Raw genomic sequence first — 25,906 nt, 5'->3', positions numbered from 1 at the left:
TATCACAGAGCTCTGGGTGTCCACAAACAGTGCATTTAATTTATTGAATAAACAAACAAAAAAACTGATAAAATGTATAACAAAATACAATTTAAATGTATAAATTGTAACTTTTTTGTAATGTAATGTAACTATTCAGTCCCTCTGATGTGTTTGTGATTGTAGATTCAAGATGTTTTGAACTTGTTGCATTTCTACTTGTTTCAATCGAGTGGTGAAAACTTTGTAAACATGACTAAAAATGTAACATAAATAACTTTTTTTAGAGTCAGTGCCTGGCTCAAGGGCGCCTCCGTGTGGAAGAAAGTGGTTACTATTGATATTCATGTTCCCGGCCAACAATAATCTGCTCTCTCGGATAAAACCGAGACTGTTATTCCCCAGAACACCTATCAGGCTTCTCTCTGTTGCCCTCAAGTGTGGCAACAAATCTGAAACAATAGAGAGGTATTTTCATTCATTATTTATTTATTTATTTTTGGTGACATCCCCATTGGCCGGGCTGTGACGTTTACGGGGGCGTGGAGCCGGATACCGTCCTAACGTGAGCTATTTCATTCTCCATACAGGCTTTTAAATACAGGCTCATCTTTGGACACATATTTCTATTTTCACCCTCCATGTTCAACTTTCTGTCGTCTGTCATCATTTTTATGTTTCAGTCTTCATCACAGGGTCCTCCACCCTCCCTCTTTCCTCCTCCTCCTCCTCCTCAGTCTCTCCTCTTCCTCCTGCATCCCTCCTCCTCACATTAGCCCGGTGCTTCTGCTGCCTCCGTCTCCTCCGTGCGGCTCGGCGCGGCGCGGCCATGGTGGACTCTCCCAGTGCGATGAAGAAGAGCTTCTCGGTGCTGGAGATCAAACCGCTGGACCAGTACGACTTCAACCGGGCCAAGATCTGCGCCAGCGTCCGGTGGCTGCTGTCGAAATCGTACGGCTCTGCAGGTACGGACCCCGATCCGGGTCTTGCTGTTTCACATCCCCGAGCGCAGCTTGGGTGGGGCGCTTAATAATTAATCCTGCTATATATGGAGCTCTGAGCTACTTGGCGTTTTATTTGGCGTTCAGGGGAAACCTCCAGCATCCTCCTGCACAGCATCCATCCATCATCAGCCGCTGCGCTGATGCTTACGGTTAACCTGCTCGTCCCCTCCCCGGGGCTGTGCATGCAGCCTTTTAAAAACTGCATGTAGGTTACCATATTGCTGATGAGGAGCCAATTATTGATATGAATATGTGGCTTGTCAGAAAGAATCTCCCCCACAGTGGTGCGTGATGCATGAAGGGAACTGGAGGGCTGTCATCTCTGCAATGCAACAAAGCCTTTTGTCAGAGCCGGGCTACATCAGGCCTGTGGAGGGGTCCACCAGCCCAAATATAACCTGCAGGGAAAAGCCTTGAAATTGTATAAAAGCCCCTTTTCTATAAGGCTGCGTGGAGCTGTGTGGGCCGGCTGTAAATGGGTCAGGACCGCATAATATTGGTGTCAGTGTTACGCGCGCACGCTGTGCTATAGCGCGTGGCAGTATAGTGAAGGTGACATAGTCTTATAAGACAATGGAGTGTTATTTGTGACAGCTGCTGCAAATGTATCTACCAATATAAGCTTATATAAATCAGTTAATATATATATATATATTGAGAAATATTCTAGAAATGTAAAAAAAAGCAAAAAAAAACAAAAAACATACTTGTACCTGTCAGCATTGTAGCTTAATGTACCTCTGGAGTGGCTGAAATACAGCGTGCACCAGTAACACCTGCACAATCTAATGTAATCCAGTGTAATACCGTTGCAACAAATAACACCTTCATAAAGCTTATAATGCTTCTATATGGTGTGATGACACTGTCTGTGATAAGAGAGATGTATCTTTAATCTTTAAAATGAAAAACTATTAAACTATAAATAGCAAAAATGACCAAAATCACTTTCCAGAGCACATAGATAAGTCTTCAAATTGCTCATTTTGTTGTCGACCAGCACTACAAAACTGAATTTACAATTATATAAAGCAATAAACTCTTACATATGAGATGCTGGAAATAGAATATTTGGCCATTTTGTTTTAATATTGACCTAACTGATCAATTAGGTATCAAAGTGATCCATTAATTGTCCGTCGATTAATTGTCCCAGCACAGTTTCTGTTATTTCACACGTTTGGGTACAAATGACACACTGGAGTCACAGATCAGCTCTGTATGTGGATCTGCTGACTAACACAGTGATGTCACACTGTAGGCTAATACTGCTACAGTAAAGTTGCACAGTTGCTCTTTATGTAATAATTCATGGTTTTTAGCTGTAGTAATTGCTTTAGACAGGATTTCATGTTATATTTGTGTCCGGTCTGCCAGTCAGTGGGACAGGAGGAGAGATGAGCTATAAAACCTCTCCACAGGGAGGCTTCATTGTTGTCTGTCAACTGGAAAATGCCCACTGGGTGCCTCATTGAATTTTAATGGGAAGAAGAAAATAGCACTAATAAAGCCACACACACGGGATTCATCACACACTCCTGATTCAGCAGAGATTTATTCTACCTGACATGACCAGAGGATGACAGAACATGTTTTCCAAGTCACTTATAAACATAGAGAATAAATGAAGCCAGTGTCTTTGTATTTATCTCTATCAGTAGACATAATAGATATTAACCCTGTAGAGTGAAGTATGATTTTTACAAGTATTAAACCCCACTACCTGCACTGGCTATGTTGTTCTATTTAGCCAGGAAATGACCACGATGAGCTTAAAATCTCTCCTATGGGAGTCTTCTGTCAAGATGCTGTAGAAGCACAGATATAACAGACTTCTACATTGATCCATCCATCCATCCATCCATACAAAGAATCACTTCTGAAATAATATATGAAGGATCAGATAATATGTGACTGTCAAAAGAAGGAAATATAACAAGAACTATAAACTTTTTATGAACTTGTAGCTCTTGTGTAGGATTTTCTGGCTCAAAACTCTTTTGTTCACTCTCACGCCTTTTAAAAAAAAAATGTTTTCAGCTGCAGCACGCTGCTGTTTTTGGCCAAAATAAATAAATTACTCATTGTCCTCTACTTGCCCAGCACCTAATGACAGACTAAATGAGCAGCTAGCTAATAATAGTTGAGCATTTAGCAGCTAAAGGGCCAAATGTTCCCCTCATTAATTGGTTGACACCAAAAATAGAATAAAAACGTTGCCAAGTAGTTCGTCATATTAAGTTCAAATGTGATAACTAAAGAAAACATTTTTTTTCTGGTTTAAGTTGCCAAGCTGCGTCGAAAAACGTGTGTGTGTTTGTGTATTGCTTAAATAATTAGTTTTTTGATTGATTAGTTGATCGACAGAAAATGTTGAATCTGCAAATATTTTGATAAATTGTTTCTGTTCATTTTTTAAGCAAAAATACTGACCATTGTATGATTTCAACCTCTCAAGGATTTTCCTGCTTTTCTTGGCTATAGAGTAAACTCTCAGACTGAAGGTCTGATAAAACAAGAAATCTGAAGAGTCCAACTTGAGCTCTGGAAAATTAGAACTGTTTCCTCTCAATTTATAGAAAAAACTATTCATCTAGAAAATAATTGGCAGATTAGGTAATAAAAGTCATTAGTTGCAGCCCTGGACGTGTTTTTTATATATTCGAGGACATTTGAACGAGTGTCATATTATCCTGTAAATAACTTATATTTTCTGTGATACAGCACCAGGTCACACTCATAAAATCCATACAATGTAACACTGTTGTGCTGTTTCAGCTGCACAGGCCATGTTTCTGTTTCTGTTTTTCCCCTGATTGAATCAGTATTATGTTAAATGGGTTAGCTGGTTCCCACTCTGCAGTCCAGTCTCATCGCCTCTGCTGTGATCGGGACAGAATGGCCGCTTTCCATTTCCACCATTCCCATGGTGACGGCAGTCCTATTTCCTCCCAGTGCTGCAGAATGTGAAAGGCGAGGGTTGAACCCCAAACGGTGTGTGTCACACTGCAGTGGAGTGTGTGCTTAAACTGTTGTTTATGTTGTGATACAGATAGACCTTCTGTTCAAATTCATTGCAGTTATGTAGTTCTCTTCTCTTCTCTTCTCTTCTCTTCTCTTCTCTTCTCTTCTCTTCTCTTCTCTTCTCCTTCTTCTTCTTCTTCTAACAGTAGGTTACAGAGAGAAGTAAAAGAAGAGCAATTGCAGCCCTCATTGCAAGTCATAGATGTGTAAGGACAGATGAAGGAGTAGAAAAAAATTTGGCTTAGAGGGAACACGGATTGACTGCAGTAGGAAATGGAAGAGATGTAGACTCTGATATTCCTTTTAAGAAGTCCACGCCAATCTTCAGGATTATCCTGACTCCCTGTACAGCCTTCCAAAGGCTGCAGAGTTGGAATATGGGTCAGTCAGGGAAGTGTGTGTGTGTGTGTGTGTGTGTATGTGTGTATGTGTGTGTGTGTGTGTGTGTGTGTGTGTGTGTGTGTGTGTGTGTGTGTGTGTGTGTGTGTGTCCACAGTGTGTCTGTGTCTATGGACTGACCCACTCATAGTGTTCTGAGTTTCTTGCACATCATAGATTGCTTGACATGCACATAGACACACACTTGTCTGGGGAACCTAGCTGAGCAGTTCATGCAGATGATGACATTATCTTGTCCTACAGGCTCCCCGCAGTCAGACCCTGTCGCTTACTGTCACCTAATTTCCATAGTGGGAAAACTTTTATCCTGCAGTTTTTTAGTTCTCTCTACCAGAACAGATAATATAACAAAACTGCATTCACTTGGCTGCAGCCTGTGTGACATTTGTAACGTTTTCCACATTGGACAATGTGTTGACAAAGCTTTTCTCTGCATTGTTCTCTCTGTCAGAGAACAATGCAGGGAAGCTGACTCATTTTCCAATCTCTTATATCTGCAGGAAGGCAAGAAATGGCTTATATTTGCACCATAAACTAAATGGTTTTGTTTTCCTCACGTGCAGCCCAGAACGGCCTTTAGTAGATGAAAGGGTACCTCCACTGCATCATTACCTCTGCTTGTAGATTAGATAATAATTAGGGGAACTCTATCAACTTATGTCAACCACTAACATAGGAATTCTGAGCTGTTGAATTCATAAGCACTTGTTTTCTTCTATACGTAAACAGAACTAAGAGTCCACAGCCTACTCTGTGAAGCTACACAGCAATGCTTTAAACTAAATGCTAACTTCAGCATGCTAACCACATATATGATGCAGACACGCTGATGATAAGCAGGTACGATGTTCACCATGTTCACCATCTTAGGTCAGCGTCTCAGAATGCAAGCTTGCATTTGCTAATTACATAAAGTACAGCTGAGGTTGATGGGAATGTAATAACTGTTGCAGACATTTTGTCTTAAACCAAGTGTTATTTTGATGAATATTGAGGATCACCAAAGTCATTAGGGTTTATCCTATGGGAGCCTTGAATGTCTCTACAAACTTTTGTGCAAATTCATCAAAAAGCAGTCTGAAAACGTTGAGCTTTGACAAGTTATTAGGGTCCATCCTCTGGACAAGGTTTCACTAAAGTCCTGCTGGTGGTGCTAGGGGAAATGTTATCAGCAGGCATCAGCAAAGTCAGCAGGATTAATCCTCTTTGGGCCATAACTTACATCTAGCCCTCTTTCCCCTTTCAGAAAATGTTCCTGTAGAGTTGCGGGAGCCGCTTTACAAGGACCAGTATGAACAAGAGCACCTCAAGCCGTCCATCTCCAAGCTGCTTCTGTCTCCGGAGATCTACTGCAGAGCCCAGGCCCTGCTGGCTCAGGCGCACGGGGTCTCTCCGCCAGCGTCACAGGGGTCCCCAGCTGACAACTCCGCCCTGCTGCAGTTCCTCATTAAAAAGGGTTTCACTCCAAAGGTCCAGGATGCAGACGTCACCGAGGAGGACCTCAGCTACGTCCCCATTAAGACGGTGGGTGTGTTGGCATGCGTGTAGCTGTTCATTTAGCCCTGTTTAATTTCCAGTGGTTATGGTCCCTTTTATTAATGTACTTATTTAAAGTAAATACCTCAGTGGAAAGTATTATTGTAAGCAATGTAGTAAGTAAGGAAGTATTAGCAGTAAAATTTACTTGAAAGCAAAGTTAAGAAGGATGTAAGGAAACAAAGGAAGGATAAACGGATAAGAGAAACAGGAAAGGTGGAAGAAACGTAGGAAATAAGGAAGGAAATAAAGTGATATTTAGCAAGTTTACCTTGTGTGGAATGTAAAATGTTTGTCTGCAAAGTAGGTAAGTAAAAATATTTCAAAAATACTTAAATATCAAAACTTGAGCACCTAGCATGTACAAAGTCAGTACTGTAGATGAAATCTCCACCTCTTATACTTGATGTAATCATTGCGTGTTTAGAGACAGACGGTTAAATTGTCTTTCTTGTGATTGGTACAGAAAGCCCACCTTGCCCTGATTGACGCTCTGATGACAGTGGCTGCCAAAGAGACGGTGGGCAGGGTGAAGATGGCGGTGGAGGCGGAGCAGATGGGTGTCGGGTCTCCGTGGGAGAACGCTCTGCTCTTCTGGGTCAACAGGGTGAGACCACGGCACAACAGTGCCACCCTCTTTATTCAAATAGCTTGATTAAATGCTCACTGTTTCTCACTCCAGACTTCATTGTGTCAATGTTTATTTATATTCTCACTGCTCTGCTGCAACTTCTTACCCTGGATGGTTGGGCCCCCTAAAACCAGGAGGGCCCAAACTGGAAGTTCTCAGAAATCCCAGAGATGTATTAAACTATTCTATGAAAAACTTTTAATAAGGTTTGAGTTGTAAAACCCCTTTTAACTTCCTATAGCTGAACCAGAAGTTGAGAGAAATCACAGAAGAAGAAGAGCCCCCTAAGTCGCAAACATGTACAGACCTGCAATCTGCCCAGGACGCGGTAAACCCCCCCCCAACACACACTTATATAAACACATGCATGATGTATTAAGCAGCTGTCTCTCATACTGTAGCAGTGTTGCTGCAGCTGCTAACATCGACCTTGCTCTGCTTCTCTGTTTTCTCCCCCTGGTTTGTCTCTGTCATGCCTTGCTCTCTGGCAGTGTCAATCCACCCGTTGGTACTGGAAACTAGTCCCCGTAAGTGTACTCTTCTCCTGTCTATCTCTATCTCTCTCAATCTGTTCATCTGCTATGGCTGACATTAATCCCACGCACAACTCTTATCTGTCCCGTTATGAGAAGTGCCTTTGACAATGTCATTTAAATATCTGCTGACTTTTACAACTGACCAATTAATGCCACTGAAAATGTGCTGTAACTGCTTATTATTATTAATAACTGGGGTGTTTTTGACTTTGTTACATTCAGTCATCAGTTTCATCTCAAACTGTCCAAATGATCAGAGCCGAGGGGGGAGAAGGAGATGTTGGAGAGGAGGGAGGGAGGTGAAATGACATCCTCGCTGATTATTAAACTACGTCTGCGCCCCCTTTGTTTGTCCCCATCCTCTCCTCCTCCCCTGTCGCTCTTCTCTCCCTGAGCAGTGCCATGTGACTTTGTGGTGTGGCGGTTCCCATGATGACCGGCCCCCTTGTCATTTATGCTTGTTTCCCTCTCTCTGCCATCCCCCATCCAGCATGCTATCGCTTTTTGTTTGAAGGAGTCGGGGAATAAGCCGCCAGTGGTAATGTATAACACCTCGCTCTTTTCTCACCCTCATCCTCCACGTCTCCCGTAGCAACGCACTCTACTGACTGACGGACTGACCAGTCGCCACACCTCTCCCGTGCTGTTGACTGTTGACTGACTGACTGCAAACTAACCACTATTCCAACCCCAAGGTTGGATGGATCAGTTAAAACTCATTAGCTTTTAACAGTATTTATCCATATTTGTTGTGTTTTACTGCTTTTCTTTAAAGTGTACGTTACAAAGCCATGTTAAAGGAGGCATATTAAGACTGAATATCACTCATTGATGTTGAACTTTTCACCTTTGACCTCCTCCAACAAGGCTGCGTAACATCATTCAGCATAAGTTACAGCTGATGCACATGCAGCGTTTGTTTTGTTTTGGATTCTTTTGGGCGTATTTTATCTCTTGTGCACATTTAAAGAGTGATACAGTATTAGAGCTTTTCATTTTGATAAAATTCACTTTTTCTTATCTGATTATGTATTTTTTTACCTGATCAGAACTCTCACAGTGTCGTCAGTGCCTGTTTCTGCTGCATGGACACCGGAGGATCAAGATCCTCTTTCTCACTTATAATCACTGACATTTTTCTACCCATAGTTTTCTTTTCATTGTATTTATTTTTTTTTTTTGCAATGTCTTTTTTAACCTTTGCATTGCACCTTCTGGTGTGTGTGTGTGTGTGTGTGTGTGTGTGTGTGTGTGTGTGTGTGTGTGTGTGTGTGTGTGTGTGCGCACAAATGTCTTTTTAATTGAGGCATCGCTGGTCTTGCGCTTTGTTTCTGTGAATTTTCTTCTCTGCAATTTCTGTCTAATCTATCTAGCATCAGAGTTTGAGCCTCTGGTTTTATTTATTGTCTAAAAGAGGGACAATCCTGGCTGGTTTTACTTTTATTTTGTCATTGTTCTAACTCTCCTTAAACATAACGTAAATCTTCTATTTTCATATGTGTAATTTTTTCTGTGTTTGCCTTATGATCCCTCTTCTCTTCCCCTCACTTGTCCATTTGCTGCTTCTGTTTTCCTACTTGCCTTTGCACAACTCCTCCTCTTTTTACCCTCTTTTCTCTCCTCATCCTTTCCCTCCTCCTGCCCTGTCTTTCTTCTGTAGATTCGCTATAGGAAGGACAAAGTGCAGTCTAAGCTGACTCCTACTTTCCCTCTGGTCAATGCGGTCAAAGATCTGTCTAATGGCTGCGCTATAGCTGCTGTGTTGCACTACTACTGCTCCAGCTTGCTGCCTCTAGATGGTACGCACACATACTCACACACATGCATACATATACACATTTGATGATTAAATATTTATATTTGGCTAATGTAGGCACTAAACAGCCTAAATGGTGGTCCCATCATTTCGTAATTGTATTTTGCTGCTGCAATTCCCTGAACTTTATTTGTTGAAGCATTCTAATGTTTAAATATATATATTATGAATGATCTACAGTGAATCAAAAAGTATTTGATAACTACATCCGAAAGACATGTACATACACAAACATTACATGCTACATATTAATGTGTATTTATTATTTCTCTGCTCCCTCCAGATGTGTGTCTGAAGGACACTATGTCAGTGGCTGACAGTCTCTACAACCTGCAACTGATCAAAGAGTTTTGTGAGAGCAGTTTACAGAGCTGCTGCCCCCTTGCTGTGGAGGATCTGCTCTACGCTCCACCGGTTCTGCATGTAAGCATTAAGACTGTTCACATTTACACTATAATTACCATACTATAGATGCATAAGAACAGTTACATTGAGAAGCAAGAGAAATGTACGGATGGAAAAGAAGGCTTGCACACAAGTGCTTAAAAGGCAACTCCACACTAAATCCTCTATGTAGAAAGTATTGTTGCACTGAATTCAAAGGCTCAAGTTTATTGGAAGGCTGGCTGGGTGTAGTTCATCTTTAACATGTTTCCATGCAGCATCCTTTTGCACTTTGGGATGGTGATCACCTCTGTGGTAACTTAAAATTCCCTTTTCCTCAGCTGAACATCATGAGCTTCATAGCTGAGCTGCTGGAGTGGTTTGAGGTTAAGAAGCCTGATTTTGTTCAGCCGATACAACCCGTCGACCTCACAGGTCTGTGACTTCCAGTATGGCAATGAGAAAATGTCTTTAACATTGATATATTGGGGGTTTGATGAATAAATATCACATTGATGATCAGCCTCTGAAACGTATCTTGTTTTTTCTGTCTTAAAGATGTCTCAGGGTTACTAGACTGTACAAGTCCAGTCCACGGAAACAGCAACAGGTACCAGCATCCCATTTTATCGCCCTCATGAACATCAGGGTAGCCAGATGTGGAATCTGTCCTAAAGCAATCTGAATCTAAACCACCACTGTAGTGATTGAGGCAAAATCTGGTTAAAATCTAAATAAATCAGGTTAAATAGGACCTGTTTGAGCCAAGGAGTAATAGAAAGAATTGCCAAATGGCTGAGTGTCTACATACATTTTACATTTACTTGATTTAAGAGATGTGAATGAACAACATTTTCATTTACTTTTTCTGTTTCAGTGGTTCTCCTTCGTTCATCTTCAAACAACCCTTTGTGCCCATCTCATCCCCTGTGTCACCTGGTAAGAAATAGTAAGAAATGCACAGTGTGGTTGTATTTGAATGGCTTTAAAAATAGGCTTTAATAGACTTTTTAATCCGTCTTTCTAGAAAACAAAAGTTGGACAAAGAAACAAATCAGGTAGTTATATTTAACAGCATCATGCAATTTCTATTGTTGTGTTGCATTCATATTTTATCTTAATTTAATCTTCTTATTTTGGCTTCTGTGGTCTCTGCTTTTCCATTCTCGTCTGGCACAACCCATCCATTTGTCCATCCTTCCGTCGTCATCCACCTCTCTGCAGTCGTCCTCTGTCAGCTGTGACTTTCAGCATCCCATTTGGGCTGGACAGTGATGTTGACATTGTCATGGGAAACCCAATAGATTCTGTCTTTCGCTCTGTCAGCACTGACAGCCTCACCACTGGCATCCCTGCAATGACTTCACCAGTGACATCAGCAGGGATGACTCATGTCCCATACAACCCTCCAGAGGACTTCAGCCACCTGGTCAGTGCTTCTGCACCATCACAGCGCTCGTCCTGGGGTCCTTACGCACACACAGCGCCACTGGGAGAGCTGCCTACCATCGAGGAGGCGCTACAGGTAGTTCATACTGCTGGCAGCAAAGATCGGAGGAAGGGCAGGACAGCAGAGAAAGAAGGAAAAGGAGTGTTGGGAGGAAGGCCAGAACCCAGGTTACGTCCCGAAGGAGCCCCTGCTGGTTTCTTCCTACACTCCCCTGAGGGGGATAATCCCCAGCTCAGCAGCTCTGCTCCTTGTCGCTCTGGAGTTCTCCACCGGCCTGTTGGGGGAGAGGTTGGTGATACTAAAAGGCAAGGAAGGGGAGAGAGGAGGGAGAAATCAGGACGTACCTCTGATATGTCACGCGATGACGACTCCGTTCTACGAGATGGGAGCGTTGACTCCTCTGAAGCATCGGATGATACCCCTAGAAACGCCCCTGGTAATATTCGACCCAGTAACAGTCGCCAGGGAAACCACGGCACCAGCAACGGTCCACGGATGACAAGCTTTGCTGAGCGACGAGACAGCAGAAGAAGACATCCCGCTGCACCCGGGGAGGAGTCAGCCTCTGCTCCGACACCGACAACCCCAGGCACTCCACAGACACCCTCTACCCCAGCAGGGGCACCTGGCCGCCAGGATAGCCCAGGTCCCAGAGGGTCTGAGCCAGGCTCTGAGGCCTTGGATTTGGGGGCTCGTCTTGAGGAAAAACGCAAAAGCATTGAAGCCCAAAAAAGACGTATTGAAGCAATCTTTGCCAAGCATAGACAGAGGCTTGGAAAGACTGCTTTCCTTCAGCTAAAAAGAGAGCAAGGAGAGGGAGGAGGGGAGGGAGCAGAGGAGGATAATCTTACCCTGGAGGAGCGCCTCACGCGCATGGAGGAACAACTGAAACAGGAGGAGGAGAAGGAACAGAAGGAGAAAGAAAAAGATGGAGAGAAGGAGAAAGATAAGCCATCTGTTTCCAATCCTCCTCGGTTAGAGAAGCAGGTCACATTCTCTATTGACAGTAAGAAAGGGGCAGAGAAAGAAAAAGGAGCAGAGAAAGAGAAAGGAGGTGAAGTCCTGGTGGAGTATAATGAAGTGGTGCAAAAACTGAGTGAAGCTCTGCAGTCACTACAGAAGGACATGCAGAAACTTACAGAACAGCAACAGCAGCTCATGAGTGACCAAAGACCCAGAAATACACCCAAAACTACTCCAAAATCAACACCCAAAAATTATGCCAAAACACAACCCAAAACTCCTCCTCATACTCCGACAAAGACACCGCCAAGAACCCCGACAAGGACTCCTACAAGGAGTACCACTAAAGCTTGGATGATTCCTGCTAGTTCCAATTCCCCCTCTGCCTCCTCCCCGTCAAAGCGTTCTCAAGTCCTTACCTCCCCAAAGACTGTCATCTCTTCTTCCTGCCCAGCTCCTCGCACTAAGATCCACTCCTCCTCCACTCCCCGCAGCCCCAAGCATCACCCGCGTCCCCAACATCAGCCTCACCCACGGCCTTCTGAACTTAAGTTTCCCCCACTCAACCGCGCCTTGACACCAACCCAGAATGTGGACACCCTCCAACATCTGCGACGTGTGTCCCCCAGCAAGTGTAAGGTTCAGACCTCATCTTCTTTCCGTATTGGTGGGCCTCGGACTCCTCAAGAGTCTCCACAGCCTGTCCAGCAGCCTGTCCAGCAGCCTGACGAATGCACCTCAGACACAGGCTCTAGTGAGACACCAACTCAGTTCAGCCTGGAGCTGGAGCAGGAGGAGGTGGAGGCTGTTGGAGGACTGCCGGTCTTGCCTCACTTTAGACAAGATCGTCCGAGGGCTGCTTGTGGAAGCAGCTCTGGAGCTCCTTCCGAATGCTCATTTGAGAGTGAGACATTGTCCCTCTCTGCTGCGTACAGTGAAGGAGGAGAAGGCGGGAGAGGTGGAGGTGCAGGGAAGCGCTGCAGCCTGATTGAGGTCTCCCTGTCATCTCTTGGAGGACCAGAGGGGGGCAGTGATGAACCAACTGATGAAGGGCAGGAGTTTTCCTCTGATTCTATGAGCGACAACACAGAATCTGCTGTAGAACCTGTTAGGGGACTAGTTGCAGAACCCCTAGACCCCATAGAGCAGCTGGAGCTGGCCACAAGAGCCGACAACTTGACGGAACAACAAACTGAATCCAAAGAAGAACAGACGAGTCAGACGGAAACTTTGGAACCAAGTGCAGAACAGAATGAGCAGGGGACGAAAGGAGGAATTCAGTTCTTCTTTAAGGTGATTGGAAGAAAAAGAAAATTTTTTTTTGCTTGCAATTCTTAATTCTGTTGTAACATTTTATCTTTTACTTGTGTGGTCGTAGGAGGAGGTACATAGTGAGGAGGAGATGGCCCAGCGTAGAGCTTTACTGTTGGAAAAACAGCAGAAGAGAACTGCGGAGCTGAAGAAGAGGAGACAGTGGCATGAGCAAGAAAGGGAAAATGGGTAACACACACAAACACACTAATGAAAGCACCTGCACAGAGTTCTTTGCATTCAGACTCTACATTTGCGAACTAACACATCCAAAGCTGTGATCCACCAATGTAAAAATAATCTTATTCCTCTTGGTTTCAGACCAGCATTGGCAGACAAAAGAGTGGCATCTCCCTCCAATACACCTCCTGTAGACACAACCTCACCTTCCCCCACACCTCCTGCTACACCAGTCCGCCGGGACGATTTCACACGACGGGAGTATGCATGGCGGCACCAACTCAAGATCATGGATAACTTGGACAAAGTGCTGCGGCAAAAATCAACCACTCAAGGACGATCTTCTGTGAAGAAAACCCGCTCCCGGCCTCGCAGCATGACCAGGGAGGAAACCAAGCTCTCTCTGAGTCCAGCCAAGGGAACAACTGGTAAGGTCAAGGGGAAAAGAAATGTCATCACATTAGGGTTGTTTGTAGTTTGAGTTCAGTGACTTAATAATTATGTTTCTCCAGGCTCTAAGTTGACCAAAGTCTACTCTCACTCCTCCCTCAACCTGGTAGCCACGGATGAGCCAGGAAACAGATGTGCAGACCCCACAAAGAAACCTAACAGGTATATTGCTGTATAGGCATTTTACTCTCATATATACAGGTTTTTTTACTCATTATACAAGTGGTAGCATAGCTTTAAAGGTGGAAGTGCTGATTGGTCAGATTTGGTTTGTCTTTTTAGCCCAATCATTTTGTCCAGAGTGAAACATCTCGCCAACTATTGCATGGATTGCAATGAAATTTGGTACAGAAATTCAAGGTCCCCCAAGGATGCATCCAAATGACTTTGACAAACCCAAATGTTTAAACAAAATGTTAAATTTTCCAGTCAATTCATAGCAGGGTACTACATTGCTGTGAAATGAATGCTATCATGCTAAATGTTATCATACTACAAGAACATCTTAAATGTCAGTATGATTCTTATTATAGATTTTTAACAATGTTCACAAATGTTTTTTACACACACACGAAATACAATCATGCACACACAGGGCTTGAGTGTCCTTGAAGAAGTTAGGTTACAATCCTATGGTTTCCGGGCCAAGTCTCAACGGACTGTGCTTTTGCCGCCCATTACGTGCTAATACACTAATGTGCTAACATTAGCATGACAGTATGTTAGATGTTACAGGTAAAAATTGTACTTGTTAACACCCAAAGATGGAAACATGTTAATATGTTAATTAGATCTTCTGCTAGTTCTGGATCATACTTTGTGTGACAAAGGGGTGTTAAGAGAGTATCCCAGTCAAGTATTGTTCCTTGATTTATTTCTCAACTAGAAATAAATGACTTGAGGTTACAGCCAAAGAACTGGAGTACATTCTTCTGGTTGTTGTAATTCCACAGCTATCGCCTATCCGTCAGTGTCACACGTACTTACTGGCTACATTGTAACCATAACTTTTCACCTATCTTTGTCATGTGAGAACAGCTCTGTACAGTGCGTAGTTGTTTTATACCCCTAATTACTACTAAATCTTTCCAAGTTGGACATAGGAGTGGCGAAGGGTGGGTCTGTGCTCTCTTATTGATGATCCAACTGTGAATCCAGTCTGCTCTCGAGTATAACACAGAGATGGCCTGTTAGTTCATTGTTTGACATTTCTCCAACAGCCGTCCTGGTTCACCTGCAGGATGTGTGACACCAAGTAGACTGGCCAATCAAAATGGAGATAAAGAATGGGATACTGGTTCCAATGGTGCCTCACCTGCCCCAGAATACACAGGTACAGTACTACACATTACAGTATCTCTCACTTTTTGAGTTTTAATGTGGATTGCCAGAATGTCTACAATTGTACACAAAGCTTTGCATAATCAAGTGTCTGTGTTTTCAGGTCCAAAGCTCTTCAAAGAACCAAGCTTCAAGTCCAACAAATTCATCATTCACAACGCTCTCAATCGCTGCTGCCTCGCTGGAAAGGTCAACGAGACACAGAAAAACAAGATAGTTGAGGTAGACGATTCATTTTACGATGAGTCACTTTGCAAGCTCTTCAGTAAAATTCATGACATTAATCATTTAAAGGTCCAGTGTGTAACATTTAGGAGGCTCTATTGTCAGAAATTGAAAAGAAGATTCAGTGTTTTCATTAGTGTATAATGACACGAAAAAAAGAATTGTTGTGTTTTTGTTCACTTTAAAAATTGCAACTATTGTGGTTTCTCTTTCACTCATTCGGATGCAACCTGTAATGTCACCGCTAGATGCCACTAAATCCTACACACTGTTCCTTTAAATCTTGTTGTAAATTCTGTTATTTTTAGGCACCAAAAAAGGTTACTTCCATGTTTGAGGATCATACAAGCAGTTAAAAACTAAACCAATACAACCACTATGATATTTTGCACTCTTCTTTCTCTTACTTCGACACTCTTCTAACCTCAGGAAATGGAGAAGAGTCCTGCCAACCACTTCCTCATCCTCTTCCGAGATTCCAGCTGCCAGTTCAGGGGCGTTTACACCATGAACTCCGAATCCCAGGAGCTCGTACGATTGGCTGGTGTGGGCCCACGGACAGTCAGCTCCACCAACGTGGAGTCCATCTATAAGTACAGTTCAGACAGGAAGCAGTTCAGTGCCATCCCCTCTAAAACCATGGGCATGAGCGTGGACGCCTTCACCATCCCCGGCCATCTTTGGCATGGAGGAGGAGGAGGAGGAGGAGGAGGAGCAGCGGGAGGAGGAAGCAGGAGAGCAAGCATTACTAAGAAGGCAGTCATTTCCAAGTGAGGATTATAACACATAACAGTGACCGATCATTAAAGAAAACACTGTAATCACACTGTAATTATAGGGAAAAACAGTAGGAGGAGGAGGAGGAAGCAGGAGAGCAAGCATTACTAAGGCGGTCACGTCCAAGTGAAGAACATGACACACATGACAGTGGCAGATCATTAAAGAGAGCACTATAATTATAGTGAAAACCACACAGCTGAGCATTGAGCTGTGTGTGAATATATACACCTTACCTCTCTTGCCCTTTTACAACAAATATGAAACATTAAAAAATGATTTGTACTCCCCCTTAATGTGCATGAAAATGTGAACAGCACAACTTTCTTTTCCTAAACAGAGACAAACCCCTACCCAGAATGTACAGAGGAAGGTTTTGTAAAATGTTAGGTTAATTGCACAAGGAAGAGGTACTTTTAAAAAGTCTCATTACTTATACTTTCATTGTTTGAAGTACAAACTCAAAAATAACTTTTTTTCTTTCAGAAGAAAAGGAAACTTTATTAAGTTGTTTATTGAAAAACACTGACTTTCATAAGACACACGATTACTGTCTGTTCCCTCTCTGGTTCTGTGGACTGAAGTCCTCAAGTAGAACGCCAGTTTTATACATTAAGCCAAACAGCAGAGAAAATGCCTTCTTGTGTCAGAGTGACTGGCAGGACTTTTATCATGTATGACTTTCAAGTTTAATTCTACCAACAACTGTCAATAGGTGGATCGAAGCACATTTGTTTTGCAAAATGAAAGATAGCCATAACCATATGATGCAGACGTCAAAGATCTGTAAGTGTGCCTGTGGTTTTCAGAGACGATCATCACAGCATGGATGGTTATTTACTGTACGTGGTATATGCTTATTTCAAAATACTATCACAGTGAGAACTTGTGGCTTGATTAAACTATGTTGATAATGGGTATATGTACGAGCTTCTAATAGCATATTGAGGATGATGTGTCATGACAAGCTTACATTTAAAGGTATCTGGACTGTTGTGCTCTCGGGTAGGGATGGGTTTCCGATAGCTGGTTCCAGTTGGTGAAATACCAACCCTTACTGAATCTTTAATTCACGGTCTCTTTCAGATTGCCTCTTTTACCTCTTTCTGACAAAGAAAAAAAAAACTGACATTTACAAACACGTGGTAACTCAGTGACACATTATTTAACCAGTCTGACTGAACGTGGTGAACCGCCTTAATGTACCAAAGTCAACAGAACAACTGCAAAATGCAATATTTGCAGTAGAGTACTCAAAGGGGAAACAACAAGTCCCTTGCTTAAATATTTATCTACTGTCCATTATGTTTAAGTAAGAGCTTTTGGCCTATCAGCCTACCACCGGTGTTACACTGTGTTCTGTGACCTGCAGCAGACCAGCAACTAATTTGCGGCGAGGTAACTTTAAGTGCATCGTGCATGCAAAGAAAATCTGTGATTTAGATTTCAAATAATAATAATTAATGTTATGTCCACTGTGTTGTTTTTACTTCTGCTTCTACGGCTTCTGCAGCAAACACTGGTCTCCCCCACAGCAAAAGGAAGAGTGGGTTAATGAACGTCAGAATATATGTAAGTTTAGTTATAATACTGAGTGAAAGAACAGTACATATTGTTTTACCTGTTTTAGAGTCTTTATTTCCCATCAAACAAACTACCTAACAATATTTTATAAGGCATTTGAAAGTATTTGGATTTGACAAGCAGGTTCAGAACTGGATTCAGATTTTATTAAATGCTATCGAAGCCCATCCCTACCCTTGGTAGAGTGCACTCAATTAAATTGGTGTGTTTCAGACCAGCATTCATGTATGAAATAACAGACTGGATTAAACTCCACTGATCAAACTGTTTCTCTCCTTTGTCCTTTTTTCCCCTTACTCTTTGTTTCCTCTCTCTCTCTCTCTCTCTCTCTCTCTCTCTCTCTCTCTCTCTCTCTCTCTCTCTCTCTCAGTATATTGTTTAATTCTTCCTGGTCTCTTGCTCCCCCCAAATCCTGTTGTTTCTCTCACACTGACAAATGTATATTGTGCATTAACGTCAAGTAATTTAAGAATTTGATAGTCTCTGTAACCACCACTGAACACATGTGTCTACATAAGTTGTGTGTGACACTGGTTAACAACAGCAGTCAGACACCTGTGATAGAATTTATGTTTCTTGTGTAAGCGTTTTACTTTTTTGAGAGCCACATACTGAGATCCATTGAGGGGTCAGTGGCACCTTTGGGTTCTCAGTTTCAGCAGCTTTGTATTGTAAAAACAGAGACAATGAATGGAGGTATCGCTCTTAAATCTGCATTAGTAATTTCTTTTGGCCACTTGGGGGCCTTGCACAAAGCTAAACATACAATATTGGTAGATTTTATTAAATGATAAACCTGTCTACATTCCTACCTGGAGCAGGTGCAGATATTGGAGCTACCAACCAAGAACTGGAGAGGAAACTAAGAAAACTCACTTAACAACAAGGTAATTTCACAAAACTGGATTAAGTTTGGTACAAAAGCTTACTCAACAAGAAGGTGAAGTTAAGTGTGATTACCACAGCGTTATTCTTCGTACAACCACCATCATATGTTACACACACCACTACTAAATGATCTGCTCAATCAGAATAAGAAAATGATTCTCTTGGTTAATCAAGTCCAAAGACACCAATAATACAAGAGTATAACAAGAGTTTGTTATGGTTTTTTATTGCACCTTCCTCAGAACATACAGTATGTAGCTCAGATACGAATAGATAGAGAATGTCATTTATTAACTGATGTAACTCGTATTGCATTGGTCGATCAGGCGTGACTCTTTGGGATCTTTAGGGCAGTCCTATCACTTTTAGATTAGACTCTTGGTAGCGTTTAGTGTTTGTAGGCCACCACTATACAAAGGCTAAACATAAAGATTAGGAGTTGGACTAATTATCTAGGTACAGTATACATAGATACACAGAAAGTATACAGAGAAAGTATGACCAGGATTTACCATTAGGACAGAAATAAATAGGGCCTTCCATTCTACAGTGTGTAAAAATTAGGTTCAAAGTACCCTGAAACTGTGTAAAACTGAAAACTGTGTTAGTCTCCAAAGGAAACCCCCTTTCCTTTGGAGACTAACACAGTTTTGTTCACATTCAACATCTTTTACCTGAACCTTATGTTTATATCCGTGTGGTCTGACAAGCACACGTTGAATCTATTTCCCACCTCACAAAACATTTGCATTTGGTTTTTGAGTCCTGCATTGTTTCGATGTCTTTGCTCTGCTTTCTGCAATCAGCTGAAGTACAGATCATGTCACCTCTAACTTCCCTCCATATACATATGTGTATCCTCCGTGTGCTGGTAGAACACAACAGCACTCTACAGCCTCACTAGCTGCCAAAAACTCTGCAGGGTACCTTTAATCAGTGCCTGAACTGGACTGTAAAAGGTGCCAGTACCCTAATATAGCACAACCCTAATTATTTTCCTATTTTTAATCTATTTAAAAAAGGACAATTTCAGTGTCGTTTTCAGTTTAAGTGTTAAGCTAGTTTACATAGGCGTTTAGGAGTACGTCACTAGCATTGTTGTACGCAAGGTTTTATAAATAAAGAGTTCCAAAAACTGAACTTGCTCTGGGGGTTTGGGGGCATGAAGCAAAGTTCACAAGGAGTTGGAGGTAATTTATTTTTAGGCAATTATTTCACAAGTTTCACTGTATACCCCATCGCTTTTAATAAAATGTGGGAAAATATTAATTAACAAGGACTTAATGTGATTCCGGGGAAGTCATTTTAAACATTTTGTTTTGTGTACCTGTCTTAAGCAAATGTTACATCATCTTTTTAATTCCTAAAACATTTTGGGCCAAGTTAGTGGGAAGAAAAATCAATCTTAAATATTTAGTTTTCACGCTGAGCTTTGGAATTGACTTGTGTGGGCTGAACTTACTCTGACTCAAAGATGCTAACATATTTATTGCTGTTCTTTTTTTGCTGTGCATTTATCAGGAAAATTAAGGGAAAATCTTACAACAAGACATTTTCTGGTACACAGCATACTGTATGTTTTCAATATCCCTTGTGTCATAATGTAAGTTTATATTACTTTAATAAGTATGTTCAAATTAACTGAAAATTGACATTAAATATTGCGACGATATGTTTTTGCAGGTACTTTACCATACAGCTTTAGTGATTAGGTTTAAGGCTGCACCAAAGATCCTAATGAATGCTCACACTGAATTTATAATAATTCACCAATATTTTGCCACATATATCATGAAATCAACTGACATGAAGCTTAACAGAGAATAAAGGCTTGTAGGATGTTACGGGTGGAAACTATTGACATAAACTTTGAAGAATCACTAATTACAGCATCAAACTCCATTTACAAGTGTGGCTACAAACACATTATGATTGTTAAGTTTCCTCTGATATATTGGCCTACTGTGGTTAGTCCCAGCATACACTTCACTGAACAATTACCAACAGATCTCCATTTAAGTCCTATTAGTTGCTAAGTTAGTTATAGGGTTAAACTGATGTTAAACAGCATCTATCCCTGCCTTCAGCTTTAGCTGGTTGAATCAACACAACAACCTTGGATTCTAACTAATACATACATGTTACTTAATTCTATAATGCAGCTGGGTTGATAACCTCAGAACGACAAAGTGGACAAGCATGTGTTTGCTGATACAGGAAGCTGCAGGTGTAAAGCTGTGATAGAACGTATAGTTAAACACTAAGTGCCATAAGGAGGAGTTGGTGTAATACATAGGAATAGAGAGACAAAGAGGAAGAGAGAACAGCTTCTCCATTTATCACCCACCCCCACTGCTTCTTTTCTGTTTAGATTCCATGTTAATATACCTGGAATAGCTGCTTAAATCAAATCTGACTGTTGCTAATGAGCGTCATCTGGCTCGACGACGGGGTTACTGTCAGCTTGTGTATCCAGAGAGCTGTGGGCTGTGCTGTTCCACAGGGCAGAATCAGACTGGGGCTCCACGGACGGGCTCACAGAGATGGGATCAGAAGAGTTGCTTGTGGGGTCCAGCAGGATATGGGCGGAGGTGGGGGGGTGGCTGAACGCGGGCAGGCTGGATGAAGGACTAGGCGGAGCATTAGATGGGTGGAGAGTAGTTGTATCAGAGGGCATTTGTGAAGAGGAGTTGAATGTTGTATTTAAAGATAGGTTGGAGGGAGGGAGTGAGGGTGAATCCGAGAGTGTGTGTGGGAGTGGGTCAGACACAGAGTCTGTGGGTGAGTTGGTCATAGTTGGCCTGGGAGTGTGCGCAGGGGTCGGTTCCTGTGGATCTGTGCAAATGATCTGCCCATCAGCCACATACCACACCTCGTTGTGCCTGTTCAGCAGCTTCAAGGGACTGTACATACACAGACACACACAAGGAAAGAGCAAGAGAGACACACACAACAATGAGTGATGTGAGCAGTGATGTGGGCGTGTGTCAGACCACGCACATTTTTTAATTAGGAGACAGCCTTGAGAACTCAACTTAAGAAAACAGAATGCAAATAATCAAAAAAACAAGAAAAGTTAATACATCAAGTGAGAAATAGGGTCATTCCTTCATAAGACTCAATACTATCAGGCTTCTTTTTTGCAGCCCATGTAGCTGCCACCTGCTGGCCAATAGAAATAATGCAGGTTTAAGACACTTCTGAGTTGGCTTCATTTCACAGACCTGGAAGCTCTGTCCACTAATTTTATACTGTCAGTGGTTTAATCATTTAGGAGCAGATCAGGGCTGGGTCTGTTGGGAAAAAATAACGCAGACAGAGCTGGGACATGCTTGATTTTGTCACCATTTGCTTCTGTTCTGTCTATTTGCATTTGTTTTCTTAAGTTGCAGTTAATTGAGCTCTTAGGGCCACTGTGAAACTGTTCTGTTCAGACCATAAATAATTCCTGTGATAGAATATGAGCTCTCTGTACAAAGCCAGAATTATGACTTTAATATTTAAGTTCATCATGGTGGTGTGGCACCACCTAATATTGAAATGTTGTTATATTTTACTCTTGCAATGCGGTCTGTTTCAGAGATATGGCCGTTTATGTCAATTAGGCACCGCCTAAAAGAATTTGTCAGCCAAAATATCAAAAATATCATACCTACAAAACTAAATGATATAGTGGTGTGTGATTCTGAAGAAGAGAGTTAGAAATGATTAAGTATTCATGGGCATGTGTCACACCTGTCATAGCCGACTCCATAGTGGTAGCTGTGGTTGTAGGAAGCTCGAACTCTCTCCAGTTCTTTAGTCAGCAGGTGAGCATGAAGCCTGGAGGTGACTGACAGCATCCAGCCTCCGTAACTCCTCACATAGACGTCCATCTCTGGCATCTCAGTGAAGTACAGCTGTGCAGGATGCATGGATGCAACATTAGCACACACATTGACACAGTAGATAGATACAGCAGAGAGTAGGCAAGGCTTGAATTTGGCTATTGAGAGCCTGAATTCTTGTGGGAAAAGGACATTGTAATTTGTAATTCAAGAGATAAAAGAAATCTTACTTAAAGGACCAGTGTGTAGGATTTAGTGGCATCTAGTGGTGGAGTTGCATATTGCAATCAATTCGCCTACTCCTCCCAAGTACGTAGGAGAAATACAATAGCCACAAAAACTTGCAAAAGATTGTCCTATCTAGATCTATTCCCCCCAGTAAAAGTTGTTTTGGGGAGTTTTGTCTATCTGAATTGAGGGTCTATAGACAGAGGGGTGTTGTATGCTGTACAGACTGAGGCAAATTGTGTTTTGTGACACTGGGATATATAAATAAAAATGACTTGACATTTTTGGACAATACAGGAACATGAATAGATTGATATAATATAAATAATTAAAAGAAAAAAAACAAAAGATAGAGAGTGCATATTTTGGTGGATGTGGCCTTCTATAAATGTGTAATAAACTGGTAGAAATCATTAAAACATAAAACTCCCAATAGACCTACTGCTAACATTGGAGGAGGTTATTAATTGATTAAATATTTGAATATTTACGACCCATTTCAGATTAACCAAACAGATCAAGAATGTACATTTACACAGACTTTAGATCATGAAATCATAAAAAACGATCGAGGACAGCAGCACTGAAACCATCATGAGACAGCACTTTCTATACTGCTGAGTGACTGAAAGCAGCACTAAATACTGTACATCAATCAATCAATCTCTACTGATCAAATTACACACAGATACCAGGAGGATAAAAGCAGTTGACCTCATGACTGGCAAGGGCAACAATCTCCAACATCCCTCCCCACCCGTCAGCCTCAGCTCACCTTGTCATTGGTGGGCGCGGGTGGCTTCTCCTGATAGGCTGCTGGCAGCGGGAAGTTGAGCGTGTAGACAGCCGGCTCCCACATCTTGGTCTCCTCTGGGATCTTGACCAGGACAGGGGCGGTCATCTCCATCTGGATACCTGCCAACGACACACAAACGCACACAGAGATAATAACGCACGCACAATGAACACACTCTTGAGTGCTGGTTTTCTGCTTTCTGTCCGGTCCTCACCTCCTTCATTGGCTCCAGTGATGTACTGGAAAAGCCTCCTGAAGGCCATGGCTGCACCCACACCCATGAAATAGGCTTCGGCATCTGTCGACACCCAGCGAGTGGGGCTGTAGTGTCGCACCTACACACACACACACAAACAAAGAGAAATGAGAAAACAAAACTGTAGCAGCTTGATGGGAAGGTATATGTGCTGTTTGACTTGGAGTTCACTCACCTCGTATTCATCTGTTTTGCAGACCAGCTCATATTCCAGACATTCCTTTGACTCTGTGCAAAAGCTGGTGTTGGTACTCGGTCTATGACAGAGTGATAATAGACTTAATCTTATGATATATCCACACTATATGGCCAAAACTATGTGGACAGTTTTTTACCATTATCTACTTTTGGTCTAAGGCTGTTTTTCATGGTTTGGGCTGCAGCATACGTCAGAGAATAGCATGCTTCCAACATTGTGGCAACAGTTTGGGGAAGACCCTTTCCTGTTTCAACATGACAATGCCCCTTGTGCACAAAGCCACTCCCATAAAGAAAGGTTTCTTCCAGTTTGGTGCCTGCCCCCAGACCTGAACCCCATCCAACACCTTTGGGATGAACAAGCACAATGTATTCACATAGCACTTACATAAGGGAGAAATGGGAAATGGAGCGATAGAAAAGACAATACATCACAAAGGGGGAATGACTTGTGTAACCCACAAAGTAAAAGCTATAAAACCGAAAATAAGAAGAAAACAGATCGGTTTTTAAGATGCTTTTTAAAAGTTAGCACTGACTTTGGTGGAGGCTGTTCCTGCAACAACAAAAGCACAATCCCCTTCAAGTTTTCAGCTTTGACCTTGAGGCAGCCAGAAGAGCCCACTCTGAAGACTCGAGGATCCACCCAATGATCAGGAGTAGAGAGGGGCATGGTAATGTAATATCTTGTTTATTGAAAGTAATATCTGGTTATTGTATTAGTGCTGGACCTCACTAATGCTCTGGTGGCTGAATGGAAAAAAGTCCTTACAGCCAGTTAAAAGCCTTCCTAGAAGACTGGAGCAGCAGATTAACGCCCTCTGAGGCAAACCCACTCTGCCAACATGTCACACTGAACTCCAGATTCCTCACAATGAATGTGTGAATGTGTAGCTCATGATGTCCACATACTTTTGACCATGCAGTTCATCTAACCGAAGCAACAGACTTACCCAACACTTCCTTTAGCAGAGACCACTAAGGCCAGCATGGCCAAGACTGAGATGAAAGCCCTGAGGAAGACAAATCATACATCTTTTAAAGTGCACAATAGCGCAGGGGGGCAATAATAGAACAACAGCAGGCTGATAATGAAAAAAATTATGAAAATCTTTTGAAATTCTAGCCTGAAGAAATGTTTTAAAATGGTAAAATTCCAGTTGTCAGATTTCAGATTTGACAAAGCGTTGACAGTGTGTGTGTGTGTGTGTGCGTGTGTGCGTGTCTGCCTGCTGCATTCCGCCGTTTGCACTGCAGAGATGAAATGGGACACGTTTCCCTCTCTCCTCCAGCGACGCAAAGAGGAGAGAGGGAGAGATCTGCTGCATCATCAGGCTCTGCATGTTCAAAATCAAAGGCGTTTTAAGGTCATGGAGGAACAGCGCCCAGTAGCTCATCACATCCCCTTCACGGTCAAATATCTTTCACTGTTTAACCAAAAACCTGATTTTAAACCCAAGAGCGATTTAGGAAAAATGAAGGTTATTTAAGGATGAAAACACAATCAGCCAGTACAGGCTCATGTCAGTCTGCTGCTGTATTTATGGGTTTACAAGTGTTACAGCAGCATGTGCAAATATTGAATAAAAAGGAAAGCTTTCTATGCACGAACAACCGAATGATCGCAACTTTACCTGTCCATGACGCTGCGGAAAAGTCGCTAAAATAGGCATCCGCTATGGTCCAACACTCCTGGAGAAACTGCGCACAACCTACCTGTGTGATATTTATTTAAACTACAATAATATACAAGAGCTGATACTCACATTGTCCCGGCCCCGTGTGTGTGTGTGTGTGTGTGTTCCTTTCCACCTGCCAGGGGAGCGCAGGGAGGAGGAGAAGGAGGATGAGGAGGTGGAGGAGTGTGATGGAGACTGCAGTCTGCTGCACTCTGACGGGCGCCGGTGGGTTTACTGCGGACTGCAGTGAGGACCAGCGTCCGCCTGAAGCTCGCAGGAGGGAGGGGCTGAGCTGGCACCAGGCTGCAAACTAGTGGACCAGCGCCGGACAGATGATATGTGCCTGTTAGTGCTGCAGCAGCGAGATTTAGGAAAGGCTGATCAAGAATCCGTCATCATTAATCCATCATGCTGCTCAGACGTGTGAGGGTGGAGATTATTACT

At 42.5% G+C, this 25,906-nt stretch overlaps 2 protein-coding genes across 5 annotated transcripts; one reads left to right on the top strand and one right to left on the bottom strand.

Annotated features, from left to right (window-relative positions):
• Positions 1-490: 490 nt before the first annotated feature.
• On the top strand, positions 491-17,854 carry LOC127354419 (calmodulin-regulated spectrin-associated protein 3-like). Of its 3 annotated transcripts, XM_051384299.1 has the most exons (20): positions 491-544; positions 663-944; positions 5,653-5,930; positions 6,409-6,549; positions 6,815-6,901; positions 7,065-7,100; positions 7,600-7,647; positions 8,770-8,908; positions 9,209-9,348; positions 9,651-9,744; positions 9,868-9,919; positions 10,187-10,248; positions 10,337-10,367; positions 10,534-13,015; positions 13,101-13,222; positions 13,355-13,641; positions 13,726-13,825; positions 14,884-14,996; positions 15,108-15,226; positions 15,659-17,854. In XM_051384299.1, the coding sequence occupies exons 2-20, from the start codon at positions 809-811 to the stop codon at positions 16,001-16,003; spliced, it is 4,812 nt and encodes a 1,603-aa protein (XP_051240259.1). In that variant the 5' UTR covers positions 491-544; positions 663-808; the 3' UTR covers positions 16,004-17,854. The 3 variants fall into 3 exon arrangements, with proteins under 3 accessions (XP_051240259.1, XP_051240258.1, XP_051240260.1); XM_051384298.1 differs by lacking the exon at positions 491-544 and having other exon boundaries at positions 558-944; XM_051384300.1 differs by lacking the exons at positions 491-544; positions 7,600-7,647 and having other exon boundaries at positions 558-944.
• Positions 17,855-18,687: 833 nt separating this feature from the next.
• On the bottom strand, positions 18,688-25,841 carry soul5l (heme-binding protein soul5, like). Of its 2 annotated transcripts, none has more exons than XM_051384307.1 (7): positions 25,550-25,841; positions 24,737-24,796; positions 23,761-23,842; positions 23,544-23,664; positions 23,309-23,448; positions 22,214-22,377; positions 18,688-21,381 (listed from the first exon to the last, which is right to left on the bottom strand). In XM_051384307.1, coding segments are annotated over exons 1-7 (1,050 nt in total). In that variant the 5' UTR covers positions 25,552-25,841; the 3' UTR covers positions 18,688-20,900. The 2 variants fall into 2 exon arrangements, with proteins under 2 accessions (XP_051240267.1, XP_051240266.1); XM_051384306.1 differs by lacking the exon at positions 25,550-25,841 and adding an exon at positions 25,418-25,508.
• Between the last annotated feature and the right edge of the window lie 65 nt (positions 25,842-25,906).

This window comes from Dicentrarchus labrax, unplaced genomic scaffold (assembly GCF_905237075.1).
Source record: "Dicentrarchus labrax unplaced genomic scaffold, dlabrax2021, whole genome shotgun sequence".
NCBI classification, from domain to species: domain Eukaryota; kingdom Metazoa; phylum Chordata; class Actinopteri; family Moronidae; genus Dicentrarchus; species Dicentrarchus labrax.
This window is presented reverse-complemented; position numbering and strand designations above follow the sequence as displayed.

What these genes read in the sequence shown, in the direction of transcription:
- LOC127354419 (XM_051384299.1), top strand. Translation starts at nt 809, where the DNA reads ATGGTGGACTCTCCCAGTGCGATGAAGAAGAGCTTCTCGGTGCTGGAG. An exon ending in GCTACGTCCCCATTAAGACG is followed by an intron (nt 5,931 to 6,408) that starts GTGGGTGTGTTG and finishes TGATTGGTACAG; the next exon opens with AAAGCCCACCTTGCCCTGAT. An exon ending in ACCTGCCCCAGAATACACAG is followed by an intron (nt 14,997 to 15,107) that starts GTACAGTACTAC and finishes CTGTGTTTTCAG; the next exon opens with GTCCAAAGCTCTTCAAAGAA.
- soul5l (XM_051384306.1), bottom strand. An exon ending in TCTGCTAAAGGAAGTGTTGG is followed by an intron (nt 23,843 to 24,736) that starts GTAAGTCTGTTG and finishes ACTCTGTCATAG; the next exon opens with ACCGAGTACCAACACCAGCT. An exon ending in GCAAAACAGATGAATACGAG is followed by an intron (nt 23,665 to 23,760) that starts GTGAGTGAACTC and finishes GTGTGTGTGTAG; the next exon opens with GTGCGACACTACAGCCCCAC.